A 14,361-nucleotide genomic window follows, 5' to 3' on the forward strand; every position below is an offset into this window, starting at 1 on the left:
TTACAGGAAGCAGGGAAGGCAGGGCGTGTTGTGATGTGTCTTCCCCCAGGATTGTGCACAAGTGGCCCTCGATCCTGTGCTGCCTTGGGACACGCCTGTTCTATTGCTTCCATTTTCATGGGTACAAGCCATAGACCCCAAAGCGTACTCTCGTTTCTCCTAATCTGCTGAATTCTTTAGAGTCCCACTTGGATGTCACCTCCTCCAATGAAGCCTGCCTGGGTTCCACCCTGACCCTCTCAGTTGTGATGCCTCCTTTCTGTCCCTCAGATGCCCATGTTGCATCGGCGCTCCCCCCCAAAGGAAATCCCCTGAGGCCAGAGCCTATGTCGATTTTCCACTCCATATCCCCCAGGCCTAGCACATAGTAGGTGCTTCACAAATGCTGGTAAAAATTATCTGACTGTAGGCTTGACGAGGGCAGGGACCTTGCCTTTGGCTCCTCTGTACCCTCGGGCTGAGCATGAGGACCGAGGTTCAGGAATTGCTTGGGGACAGCCGCCCATTGCCCATTCCCTCTCCCCAGCAGCAGGGGAACAAGGGGCCCGCTTACTTCTCCTCATACGCCATGACGAGGCGGGGGTCCAGGATGTGCTCCTCTGGCTCCCAGGTGCTGTACCTGGGAAAGATGGAAAAGGGCACAACTGTCAGTAGCAGCAATAACTGGCTGCTCTGGGGAAGGGGGCACCCTGACCTTGCTGGTTACGGCTATACTGAGAGATGCCCTTATACCGTTATGGGGGCCTCCTCTCTGCTCTTTCCTCCTCTTCTGCCCACGCCTGGGCTTTGTCAATGGCTCACGTGGTAGCAGCCTTCAAGGCCCGCCTGGAAAGGACTCCTCTGGGAAGCCCTCCTTCATTCTCCAAAGGAATTCTCCAAGCGGGAGTGATCTCCTAGCACTCCCCTGCCCTGGAGAGCTCCTTCTCATGGCCTAGATTTGTGTCAAGATTGCCCATGGAGTGCCCACAGCCTCACCGTCCTGCTAGACTAGAAGGTTCCTGGAGGAAAGACCTGGGTATGGAGCCTTGGCCAAGTCCCTTTGGGTCTGACTATCTTCGTTGGCAAAAAGAAGGGCTTGGAGGAGGTTATGACCAAAGTCCCCTCTAGCCCTGACATTCTGGGTTCTAAGTCTGCTCCCAACTCTGACATTCTGGGTTCTAAGTCTGCTCTCAGCCCTGACATTCTGGGTTCTTAAGTCTGCTGCCAGCTCTGACATTCTGGGTTCTAAGTCTGTTCCCAGCTCTGACATTCTGGGTTCTAAGTCTGCTCCCAGCCCTGACATTCTGGGTTCTAAGTCTGCTCCCAGCCCTGAACTTCCCTATTCTAAGGCTCCTCTCAGTTCTGACATTCCCTGTTCTAAGACCCCTCCTAGCTCTGTTCTTTCTTTCTTTTTTTTTGGTGAGTCAGTTGGGGTTAAGTGACTTGCCCAGGGTCACATAGCTAGTAAGTATCAAGTGTTGACATTCCCTGTTCTAAGACCCCTCCCAGCCCTGACATCCCCTATTCTAAGCCCCCTCCCAGCTCTGACATCCCCTGTCCTAAACTCCCTCTCAGTCCTGACATCCCCTGTTCTAAGGCCTTTCCATGCTTTAACTGTTCAGGCCCATCCTACTTGGCCCCTCTCACTTTTCCCACATTTTTTCCTTAATTAGTTATGTGTCTATCCCACCAGCAGGCCCCCTAATGGCCAAGAATAGGCTTTTCCCCTCTATTCCCTACATGGAACCCAGGGCCTCTCACAGTTAAGTCACAACACGTTTTGGTTGAATGAACCTTTCTCTAGCATGAGGTGTCTGGGCTGGTAAGACCTGGCTTGGAATTCCGGTTGAGACACGTCTTCACCTTGGGACTCAGTCTCCTCCTCTGTAAAAGGGAGACTGATACTTGCACTCTGGGCCTCAGTGGGTGCTTTGAGACAACTTTTTAAGACTCTGCTCAATAATGACCAACCCTGATTTCCAAGGACTGATGAAGACCGCGCCCAGCCCCTTCCTGCATGGGACACTCAGGGCAGAAGAAACACAGTTTTGGAATGGACAATGTGGGGATTTGTTTTGACTGCACATTTGTTTCAGGGCTGTTCCCCCCTTGATTTCCCCCCAGTGTCAGGGGGAGAAAAATACATGTTTGTTTAATGAAAAGAAAATTAAATTTCCAAAGTGTTGTGTAGTATGGATTTTGGTGTTAGTTTGGGGGTTTGTTTTGAACTTTTAAACTTCTGGCTTATCAGACAGAGGTAGAGCTGATGAAAAACAAGAGATCCACCTGATTTCTGTAAAGTGTTGGCTAAGCATCAGTGAACTCTAGAAAGATGGGCTCTTGTTCTTGTTGCTTATGACTGAATGACAGTCAGTGGGACACTGAGGTGGTTCCTAGTCTGCAGAGCACTCTACGGAGGAGGGGGTCTGGGGGCACCGTGCCCATTGTACAGATGTACACATTGAGGCTTGGACCGGTGAGGTGGTTTGCTTATGCTCCCCAGCGGTGAAGGGTCTGAGGCAGGATCTGAAGCAAGGTCTTTCTGAGTCCAGATGCAGGTCCTACCTGGGCACCCCATTGAGCCACAGAATCAAGCCAGATCAGAGTCGAAAAGAAACCCAGAGGCTGCCTAGCCCATTTCTCTCAGTTTATAGATAAGAGAAGGAAGTGACTGCCTCGGACTCCTTTGTATGAGGCAAACAAAACAGATGGGGGCTGGGAGGATGCTATCTGAGAGAAGATGGGAGGTATATCTGGTGTTCCTGATCTGGGCTGGCACCCTGCAGAATGGCAGGGCCAGAGAATGGCAGGGCTGGCAGGGGCCTGAGAACAGGAGATGTCAGAGCTAAGAGCAGCTTAGAACAGGGGATGTCAGGGCTGGGAGGGCCTTAGAACAGGGGATGTCAGGGCTGGGAGTGGCTTAGAACAAGGGATGTCAGGGCTGAGAGGGAGCTTAGAACAGGAGATGTCAGGGCCAGGAGCTGACTCAGAACCCAGAATGTCAGCGCTGGGGGCCCTGTGGTGCTGTGGTCCTTAGGGATCATCTAGTCATCTAACCCTTCTGTAGAGGAGGAACCTGAGGCCCACAGAGGCTCATGAGTTGCCCAAAGGGCAGCATACCAAAGGTTAACTAGGGTAGAAAATGGAAAGTTCCTTCCAGTTCTGTGCAGGAGGGGACGGGCTGAGACAAGCAGGGATGACTCAGCTGTCCTGGCCCTGGGTTCCCTCAATCCCCTCACCTCTTTTCCTGGATCCTTTCATCCATGCCCCTGCCCCTCCCCCTGGCTCCCATGGAATGACGTCATTGGAAGCAGGAAATTCCCTTTCTCCTGGGACAGAGAGGGCAGGCAAGGAACCCAAGCCCGGAGGGTTTTTTTATTTCGAGGGGTTGAGGATCAAACGAGATAATGTTTGTAAAACCTTAGCACAAGGGCAGCTAGGTGGCACAGTGGATAGAGTACCAGCCCTGGAGTCAGGAGTACCTGAGTTCAAATCCGGCCTCAGACACTTAACACTTACTAGCTGTGTGACCCTGGGCAAGTCACTTAACCCCAATTGCCTCACTAAAAAAAAAAAAGAAAAAGAAAAAGAAAAAACCTTAGCACAGTGCCTGGCACATCAATGCCCGGCTTACTAAATGTGTACTCCCTTTGTGGGATGTGGGGAGTGGGTCAAGAAGGGTAGGGATTGGTGAGACTTGGGAGACCAGGCAAAACATTGACCAAGCTGTAAATGAGGAACTAGGGGGAAAAGAGAACAAAGGTAGGGGAAGGCAGGAGCAGAGGGCACACTGACTCGGAGGGGGTAGGGGAGGCTGCTGAGCACTTCACTGCAAATTTGGCTCTGCCACTGACTTTCTGTGTAACTTTGGGTGAGTTCCTTTTCCTCCCTGGGCCTCAGTTGCCCCATCTGCGAAATAAGGAAGTTGGACTAGATATTCTCTAAGGTCTCTTTTGGCTTGTACATACCCTGTTCCAAGGGTCCCCCCTTGGTCTAAAATCTCATGTTCTACGGGTTCTCCCAGATCTGACATCCCATGCAATAAGCTTCCTTCTAGCTCTAACATCCTATATTCTAAAGCCTCTCCTAGCTCTGACATCCCATGTTCTAATGGCTCTCTCAAGTCTGACATCCCATGTTCTAAAGCCTCTCCCAGCTCTGACATCCCATGTTCTAATGGCTCACCCAGGTCTGACATCCCATGTTCTAATGGCTCTCCCAGGTCTGACATCTCATGTTCTAAAGCCTCTCCCATCTCTGACATTCCATTCCAGGTCTGACATCCCATGTTCTAATGGCTCTCCCAGCTCTGACATCTCATGTTCTAAAGTCTCTCCCAGCTCTGACATCCCATCCCAGGTCTGACATCCCATGTTCTAAAGCCTCTCCCAGCTCTGACATCTCATGTTCTAATGGCTCACCCAAGTCTGACATCCCATGTTCTAAAGTCTCTCCCAGGTCTGACATCTCACGTTCTAATGGCTCTCCCAAGTCTGACATCCCATGTTCTAATGGCTCTCCCAGCTCTGACATCCCATGTTCTAATGGCTCTCCCAGGCCTGACATCCCATGTTCTAATGGCTCTCCCAGGCCTGACATCCCATGTTCTAAAGCCTTTCCCACTTCTGACATCCCATCCCGGGTCTGACATCCCATGTTCTAAAGTCTCTCCCAGCTCTGAATTCCAGGTCAGAACCTCTCTGGGGCATGGGGGGTGGAGGCAGCCTCCTGAGCACAGACAAAGCACGAAATCCCATGGGGCATTGCCCTGCAGTTTGACAGATCTGAGTAGGGGGATGGGATAGTGTGGGGGGAGGCTGCATCAGGCTATGATGGAGGGCGTGGGAGAAGAAGCTGAGCAGGAAAACAGCAGGCCACGTGACCCAGGCTCCCTCTGGGCTCCTCCTTCTTCCCCCTCCCCACCTCTGGAAGGAACTCGTAAACAAGCGTGTTTGGAGCTGACTCAGAGCCCAAGCTGGCACTCATGCCAACTAACGGGGAGAGGAAGGAGGAGGTGCAGGCGCTGGGGGAGGGGGCACACCGAGTGCAGCTTCTCTGCTCTCTCACTGTCCCCACTGGGGACAGGACAGAGGAAGAAGGCAAAGAGCCTTCAGCACTCTTGGGGGGGGGGCACTGAGGCCCTTCCCTTCTTATTCCCTATGACTAAGAGGCAGAGACATTCACTGATTCGTCCCAGGTCAAACCCAGGATCCAACAGAGCCTGATTCTGGCTCTTTCTACCATCCCCTTGCAGTGACCTCAGCCACCCCTGACAATTCCTTATTCTGTGACCTCAGGTGAGTTCCTTCCCCTCTCTGGGCTTTCAGTTTCCTTATCTGTAAAACAAGAAGATTCTCTAAGGTCTCTTCCAGCTCCAGGGTTAACATCCTACCATGAAGTCCAAACTTTTTGTCCTGGCATTCAAGGCCTGGCACAAAACAACTCCCCCCTAACTTTCTTTCTTTTTTTTTTTTTTGCGGGGCAATGGGGGTTAAGTGACTTGCTCAGGGTCACACAGCTAGTATATGTCAAGTATCTGAGGCCAGATTTGAACTCGGGTCCTCCTGAATCCAGGGCCAGTGCTCTAACCCCTGCACCACCTAGCTGCCTCCCCCCCCCAACTTTCTAGCTTCCCTTCACATGCTACAGAGGGACCTCAGAGGCCGTCTAGTCCAGCTTGTATCTCAACAAAAACATCTTCTGTACCTTTACTGACAAATGGTCAACCAGCCATTACTTGAATACTGTCATTAACAGGGAGCTCACTACCTCACAAAGCAGCCTATTTTACTTTGAGACAGCTCTCATTATTTGAAACCCAGCTGGGAAATGGAGGAGATATTCAAGCATGTTATAATGAACCTAAATCTGCCTCCTGCAGCTTTCCCTGCAGGGGTTCTAGGTCGAGCTGAATAAAGCAAGGCTCTCTTGGGAATAACTGGCAAGCAAAGATCATGCCCTTTTGCATGCCCAGCCCTTCTCCAGGTGGATAGTTTCTAGGACCCTCACCATCTTGGTGGAAGGATAATTAATCCATATGTTTCTACGGTTGTGCCAAAGTGGACAACTCTGTCCCCTCAACGCCTGCCTTCTCTTTCCCACCTCTGGGACTTTGCTCCCTGAGGTGCCCTACACCTGGAGTGCCTTCTCTACTCTGGCTTAGTCGTCCACTTGTTAAAATCATTCAAGGTCAAGGTCAGATGCTACCTCCCTAAAAGAGATCCCAGAGGCCACTGAGTCTGGAACCCCCTCATTTTACAGAGAAGAAAACTGAGGAGAGAGAAGTGACATCATATGGGTAGTAAGTGGCCAAACCCAGGATTTGAATCCAGAGCTACTAACTCCAAATCAAGCCCGCTTAAAGTCAGGAGATCCTGCCTTGCTGCTCTTTTTCTGGCTGCTAGCAGTGGGCTGGGGCCAGTTCAGGACAGGCTCCTGGGCAGCCTCATCTCAAGGAGGGCGAGAACCTCCCTCCACCCTGGAATGTGGGACCGGGGCTGGCCCACCCCTGGGGCCCTCCAGGACTGTCACCTCTAGGAGAGGGGTCCTTGTCCCCTTCTGGCCCCCGGTGGCAGGAAAGCTCCTCCAAATTCAGTATCACCAAGCCAGACCCAGGCACCATGCTGCTGCCCAGCTAGACAGTGTGCACCTGGCCCTGGAGGCGTGGAGGTCCTTCCCCAGGATTTCCAGGAGCCTGAATAGTAGCCAAATATTGCCCAGAGAGCCTCGCAGGGCTGATGTGGGCAGAGTCACCTAGAGGCGCTAGGGGGCACCACAGGGGCACAGAGGCGCTAGCCTGGAGTTGGAAATCCCAAGCTCAAATCGTCCCTCAACTCATACCAGCTGTGGGATCCTGAGCAAGTCACTGAGTGGCTACTTGCCTCCATTTCCTCAACTGTACAATGATAGTACCCACCTCCCCAGGGTTGTGGTTGAGAATCAAATGAGAGAGTATTTAAGTGCTTTAGCCCCATGCCTGGCATATAGTAGGTGCTTAATTAATGTTCCCTTCCCTTTCCCGTGGAAATTCTTAGCATGGATCCTGTTCATTCCCTTCAGTAGGGGTAGCAAACCTGCCTCAGCAAACTCTCCAGCTGCCTGAACCACATTTAAACTGTCATTGGAAAATGTTTACAAAATGCTAAAAATACAACAAAACGTAGATAATGTTAGTTTGTGGTTATCTAAGTCTATGATGCAGCTGGTTTTATTTGAGTTTGATAAAACTACCCTTCAGTGCCCCCAGACCTAAGTACACAGTAGGAACTTAATAGTGCTTAATCTCTCTCTCTCTCTCTCCCCTCCCCCCTTCAACAACACAATTTTCCTTATTGCAGGGGCTCCAGCTACCCCTGGAACCAAGACAAGTGGAATAGAGGGCCTAGCCTTGTAAAGATGGCTTTGACAGGAAACAATCCAATCCAACAAACATTTATAAGCACTTACTATGTTCTAGGCTGCTGGGAATACAGAAATAATGGATCAGCAGTCCCTCCCCTTACATTCTACTAGGCTATGGTTGGAAAGAAACCTGGGCTCATGGTTTGAATCCGCAGCACCTGCACAGTGCCTGCACATGCTATTCAGTTGTTTCAGTCATGTCTGACTCTTCAGTGACCCTATCTGGGTTTTCTTGGCAAAGGATATTGAAGTGGTTTGCCATTTCCTTCTTCAGTTCAGTTTACAGATGAGGAAACTGAGCAAACAGGGTGAAGTGACTTGGCCAGGGTCACACAGCTAATAAATGCCTGAGGCTAGATGCAAACTCAGGACAAGGAGACTTCCTGACTTCAGGCCAGACACTCTATCCACTGTACCACCTAGCGCAAGCCTGGTACATAGTAGGTGCTTAGTAAATGCTTGGGTGACTGTCAGTTAGGATAAAAACCTGCCTGTTCCTCCTCCGTTGGGTCCTCCTATAAGCCCAGCCACCCAGGTCCGTGCCCTCGCAATGTGGGGCAGTCCAAAGGAAGACTCTGCTCTCTTTCCAAAGCTTTCCTGGCCCCTGAGTCCAGCAGCCTGGGCAGCTGAGGCTGAAGATCTTAGCCTCGACCTCAAAGGATGACCAAGCAGGCAAGAGAGGGAAGGGGGAGGGGAAATGGGGGAGAGGGAAAGGGAGAGGGGCAGGGGAAAGGGGGGGGAGGGAGAGAGGGGGGGGGGGAGTTAAACCCATTTCCTCCTCCCCTCCTTTGTCACTTGTTTACCACTCTCTTTCCCTGGAAACGACTTGTAGAAACTTTGTGGTTTACTTAGCTGCGGCCTCACTGGAACACTGGCCCTCCCCCAAGGAAGCATCCAGACTCTATCATCATTTATCTTTGTACAGATTGGACAGCTCCGGGGTAGGAACCAAGTCTGGTACAGGAAATCCCAAGTCTGATGCTGACTGCTAAGGATGTGTGACCTTAGATAAATCATTTTACCTACTCAGGCCTCAGTTTCCTCCTCTGCAAAATGAGAGTGTTGGGCTGGGTGCCTGAGGTTAGGGGCTCACCGTGACTCCACTGGCATAGGGGGATTAACTCCTCCCTCTACTAATACAGGCTGGCACCTTCTCCTCAACTTACAGTCCTAGGGAATTGGGGGAGGGGGGCAGCAAAAAGTTCAGTGACTTGTCCGGGATCACACAGCCAGGAGGACAGATCATAGGCAGGATGCAAACCCAGGGCCTCCCGATTCCTATCTAGCTCTCTTTCCTCCAGAGCACAGTAGGCACTTAACTGTTTGTTAATTGAGATACTGGGGATAGGTTGAGTGTAAAGGGCTTGCCATGTCCTAGAAAAAGGAAAAGACTTTGTAGCCGTGGATGTTTGGGGGCAGAATGTGGCATATACTGTCAGCTCTGGATTGTGTATTGGTTCATTTTTGCAGAATTGCCTTTTTCCCTCCCTCTTTTTATTCTTTGTACAGGATTTGGTTCTTTGTGTGTGTGGAGGGGAGAGTGGGAAAGGAAAGGGGAAGGGAATAAGCACTAATTAGGCACCTATTATGTTCCAGGCACTTTACAAATATGATCTCATTCGATCCTCACAACAACCCTGGAAGGTAGATGCTATCATTATTCTCATTTTACATCTGAGGAAACTGAGGCAAACAGAGGCTAAGTGACTTGCCTGGGGACACACAGCTAGTAAGTTTCTGAGGCTGAACTGGAGACACAGGTTTTCTGACTACCTCCAATACCACCTAGTGTTTGGGTAGGAAAGTAGTGGGAAATAAAGGGATGCACAACTAAAGAAATCAATTCTTTAAAAAAAAAATTAATGCGTATCAAGTGGCACAGTGGATAGAGTACCAGCCCTGGAGTCAGAGGACCTGAGTTCAAATCTAGCCTCAGACACTTGACTTACTAGCTGTGTGACCCTGGCAAGTCACTTAACCCCAATTGCCTCATCGCCCCCCCCCCCTCCAAAAAATGCCTCTTCAAAATCCTCTTCCTTTGAGAGTAGTGTAGTCAGAAGACATGACTTAAATCCTGCTTCAGGCAATTCTTAACTGTAACCCAGGCAAGATGCTTTTCTTCTGTTTGCTCAATTTTTCGTCATCTGTAAAATGAAGATGTGATAATTGCATCAACCTCCCAGGATGTTTGTTAGGATCAAATGAGATAATACTTGTAAATGACTTTGTAAATCTTAAAGCACTATGGAAAAGCAATTATTATTGTTGTTGTTGTTGTTAAAGGCCCAACTCCTACATAATTCCTTGCCCCTCTGCTTGGATCCTGTTCATATCTGTGTACTAGCTGGATTAGATTGTCAGCTCCCTGAGGGCAGGGCTAGGCCTTATTCCTCTTTCTACCCATAGTGCCTTGCAGCATGCTGGGTGATCCATAAGCATCTGGCTCTAGGAGAGGCAGGGTGGGGAGGGGAAGAGGGGATGGAGTGAGGGGACTCCTTTGGGCATGATGGTATTGTTGGAGATGGACGGACGGACAGACAGACACAGACACATACACACAAGTCTTACTTTGGGGGCCATCCTTTCCACTTGACCAAGTATTCCACTTTCCCCTGGGAAGAGAGAGAGAGAGAGAGAGAGAGAGAGAGAGGGAGAGGAGGGGAGGCAGAGAGAACACAGTGAGCCCTCAAATGGAGTCACAAGTCCTTGGTTGAGGGACAACTGGACCCAAGCTCTCAGGAGTGTACCGACTGACCGATCATTGACACACCATGGCTGGGCCAGCCCACTGAGGATGTAGAACTCTCTCCCACTCCAAGGGAGTAATAGCAGCCCATGCCATCTTGAGCTCCCCTTGACTGGGAAACAGGCTTGGGATGAACGCACCCATTCTCTAGTGCCTTCAAAACTATTTGTAAAAACTTAAAAAAAACAGTTCTAACGGAAGAAAATTCCTTCTTGGGATATCTCCCCTCCCCCTGATTGCATCAGTACCAAATGCAACTCTTGGGGAAGTCGGGGTGCCTTGAGTTTTGGGGGACCCAGCCTGTGGTCTGGACCTCAGTTTCTCATTCCTGTATAAGAAGCAGTGTGGTGAAATGGAAAGAGTTCCAGGCTTGGTACCTGAGGGGCTCCAACTGGGTCCTAGCAATGATATTAGCTGAGTGACACTAGGGCAATTACTTAACTCCTGGGGAAACCTCAGTTTTCTTATCTATAAAATGTGTCCAGTCATGCTTGTACACAGGCATGGGGTTTCTTTTAAGGGAAGTGCTTTGGAAACTGTAAAGCCCTACATAATGTGAGCTATTTTCTGGAGCTGGGAGGACCCATCTAGTCCAATTCCCCCATTTTACAGATAGGGAAACTGAGGCCTGGGGAGGTCAAGTGACTTAGGGTCCAAACTCTCTAGGCAGGAGCAACCTCAGAAGCCGTCTAATCCAACCCCTCTCATTTTTACAGACAAGGAAATTGAGTCTCAGAGAAATTAAGTGATTTGCCCAAGGTCATAAAAATAATAAATAGCTGAGCCAGGATTTGACCCCAGATCCAAACCTAGTGACTGCACTGTGGGTATACACATTAACAAAGATTTATATTAATAGACACAGAAAGGCAGTCACTGTAGCTTACAGTGGTAAGTGAGCCAGTCTCTGAGTCAGAAGACCTGGTTTCCAGTCTCACTTTTATAAGTTTCATGACCCTGGCAAGGGACTTGAAGCTCCAAAAGTCCCCAGGCAACTTTGCAAGACTAAGTTACAGATGAATGCTGATCGGCTCCAGTGAAGGGAATTTCCACGCTAGGAGTTCCCCGTAAAATTGAAATCACAGTCATGGACCCCAAAAAGAAAGGCAGTAACGCCTACCTGGAGAGCTCCCGACTCCACAGAGGTTGGAGAAACAACGGAAATTTCAACAGTCTCCTTAAAAGCTCAATTCAATGACCCGCCTTCTTTAAGGTGGAGCTACGGGACCTGGATCAATTTCGACCTTTGGCTTAACCTCTCGGGACTCCTCGCCCAAATGAGGGGATTGATGAGGCTACATGGCTCCTGAGGCCCCGTTAGCTTCAGATTTAATTCTGAAGGGCCGCCAACTCCGTTAGGAGACGGCGTTTGTTGGTCTCCCTTCATGAATGCTTGCTGATTGACTGCCCTGCCGTCAGCTGTGTCTAACTGGGCACCAAAGCGCAGTGGAAGGGAGAGCAAGTCCATTCCTCCCCTAAGGCTGTTTCCCAAAATGGAAAATAACGGGAGGTAGGGAGTTGAGTGACACGCTCAGCTTTGAGGACCTCTCAACCCACGCGGTCAGAATCGGCCCGGTTCCTCGGCCGGACCCGGGAAGGAGAGAAAGAATGGCTGGGGTAGGATGGGACGGGATGGGATGGGCAGGGCAGGGATGGGACTGCCGCTGGAAGCCGGGGGAGCTTGGGCTCTCCAAGCCTACTAGAGCAGCCAGGGCGGGTTCACGCCGTCCAAGGCCCCGGGGCAGCCAAAGGGCAGGGTACCAGTGCCCAGCCCCGCCCCGCCCAGGGTCACGGCTCTGAAATGGACTTGAAAGGTCCAACCCTCTTCACCCGAGGGCGGAGTTTGGGGAACGTCCCGGGATCCTAGAAGAGCTCCAAAGTGTCGGCCCGGCAGAGCTGGGATCCTCCAGGGAAGTCTGAACACGCGGTCTTGGGACATGCGGTCTCGGGACATGAGGGGGGTGGGGGAAGAAGGGGGAAGGGAGGAGATGAGGGGAGGAGAGGAAGTGGTGTCTGAAGGATAGTTGGCCATGTTCACCTGCGCACAAGAGGAGGGGGCATGACAGACTGAGACTTTGCTTTTCCCTCCTGCAAAGTTGAGTACATAGGGATTACTCAGGGCTGAGGATCTCAAAGCGCTCTATTGGCCACACAGGACAACCACTTTATCCTCCCAGTTCTTCAAGGCGGGAAACTGAGGCTGGGACCCGGCTGAGATCACTGAGCCAGCCTTTGGGAAGCTCCCGAGATCACTGGTCAAAGGAAGCCCAGCCCCCCTCACCCGACTCCCAGAGTATCCAGCTCCACGAGAGGGGTGAAGGCGGCCGGAAAAGTGCCTCCTCCTCTTCCCAACACCCCACTTGCACCAGGACGGTTTGGGGGCCCTCTCCGCGCCGCGCCGCGCCGCGCCACTGGCGGCGGGGCCCGAGTGGCCATGCACGGAGGTGGGACGCGGAGGCCGCCGCCCCTTGCCCAGGCTCACCTTGCGCACGCGCTTCTTCCGGATACTCTCCACGGCAAACACCTGCTCCCCAATAGCAGACAGCTCCATGCGGGAGGGAGGCGGGGGCGACCAGGCAGAAAACCCCGGGGCTCGGGAGGAGGCGGCTGCTGTTTCAGCTGCTGCTGCTGCCGCCGCCACTCGAGAGTGCGCGGGGTCCTGGGAGGGCGCGCACACACGAACACAGACACGCACCCCCACCACTCACAGCCACAGCCTCGACCACGGTCACAGCCACACACCCCCTCGCGCTCACTCACGCCGCTGCCGCCGACGTTCCATTTTAGAACCTGCGCAACATTTTCCCCGGGACGCACGCGCGTCCGCGAGCCGTCCCGCCCCGCCCCCGCGCCCCAGGCCCCGCCCCCCGCGCCCAGTGACATGGGTTACCCCTTATCGGAACTGCCCTAGGCCAGGGCGGGGCCAGGAGAGGCGGGGCCTCGAGTCCCCGTGGCCACTGGGGGCCCGGGATCCGTAGCCCGCCCCAAGCCCAACAGCCCTCCCTCCCCTGGGAGTGTGTGGGGGGGAGGGGGAGGATGCATCCTCCCCACCCCCTAGACCGCCTGCTGCGATCGGAGACTGGGGGATTCCACAAAGGCATCCCAGGGCCCGGCCGTTCGCAACCTGGGCGGCCGAGAGCAGGGTCGGCACTAGGGCGCTCCCGCGGGGTCTTCGGCCGTACGTAGAATGGCCAACCTGGCTTGGCATGCCTGGCATGCCTTCTACCTGTAGGTGTACCCAGACCCTCCTCTCCCTATATTCTCTTGGGGTCCTCATTACCTTTTATGGGCTTAATTATCAGCTTTCTGTAAAGCACTCTCAGATCTCTCTCTCTCTCTCTCTCTCTCTCTCTCTCTCTCTCTCTCTCTCTCTCTCTCTCTCTCTCTCCATCTCCTCTCCTTCTCTGTCTATCTGTCTCTCCTTTTCTCTCTCTTCTTTTCTCTCTCCTCTCTCTCTTTCTCTCTCCCTCCCCCCTCTCTTTCCTTTTCTCTTTTCTCTCTCCTCTCTCTCTCTCCATCCCCACCGCGTCTCTCTCCTGAGCTCTATTCCGTTTTCATTGCCAATGGGACATCCATTTTGAACTGTCCCATGGACATCTCAAACTCAACACGCACAAAACCGAGCTCGTTACCCTTGCCTCTCACTTCGGACTTTCCCTATTTCCGCCAAGCACCGCCCCCCCCCCCCCTCCACTCTACTGGCTTGGCCGCATTAACTTAACCCTCACAACCCGTCAGTTGCCACATTTCCTTGCTCCGACCTCCACCCCATCCATCTCTCCACGCAATTCCTTCTTTCCTCCTCCTCAGCAACCACCTTGGTCCAGTTCCTCATCACCTCTCGCTTTTATTATTTATTGTTGTTGAAGCACTCTTTCCCCCTTGGTTTCCCTGACTAAATTCACTTCATATTTCAATCCATTTTCTACACAGCTGTCAAAGGGATTTCCTTAACCGCAGAGCTATCAAATCAATCCCCTTCTCATTGATCTCCTCTGGCTCCCTATTGCCCCAAACTTCCTCTTGTTGGCTGGTCCCAGCCTGGTCCCACGCTACCTTTCCAGCTCCATTCCACATCATTCCCCTTCCAGCGCCCTCTACGGTACTTCCAAATCGTCCTTTCCGTTCTTCACACCCGAAATGCCGTCTCCCTTCTTTGTGCCTTTGCACCGGCCACCCCTCATGCCAGGAATGTCTTTCCTCTATCTCTACATCATAGAACCGATGCCTAATTC

The 14,361-nt window shown here is 52.0% G+C and overlaps 1 protein-coding gene across 1 annotated transcript in view; it reads right to left on the reverse strand.

Moving 5' to 3' along the window:
- The window catches only part of CBX7 (chromobox 7), a 34,659-nt gene extending 21,848 nt beyond the window's left edge, over positions 1 to 12,811 (reverse strand). Inside the window, exons 1-3 of the mRNA XM_043966761.1 lie at positions 12,609 to 12,811; positions 9,949 to 9,992; positions 554 to 619 (exon numbers count right to left, since the gene is read on the reverse strand). Of these exons, the coding sequence (XP_043822696.1) occupies positions 554 to 619; positions 9,949 to 9,992; positions 12,609 to 12,677 (179 nt within the window). The 5' untranslated portion in view covers positions 12,678 to 12,811. The remainder of the gene's footprint in view (positions 1 to 553; positions 620 to 9,948; positions 9,993 to 12,608) is intronic.
- Positions 12,812 to 14,361: the final 1,550 nt, after the last annotated feature.

Source organism: Dromiciops gliroides, chromosome 5 (assembly GCF_019393635.1).
Source record: "Dromiciops gliroides isolate mDroGli1 chromosome 5, mDroGli1.pri, whole genome shotgun sequence".
NCBI lineage: Eukaryota > Metazoa > Chordata > Mammalia > Microbiotheria > Microbiotheriidae > Dromiciops > Dromiciops gliroides.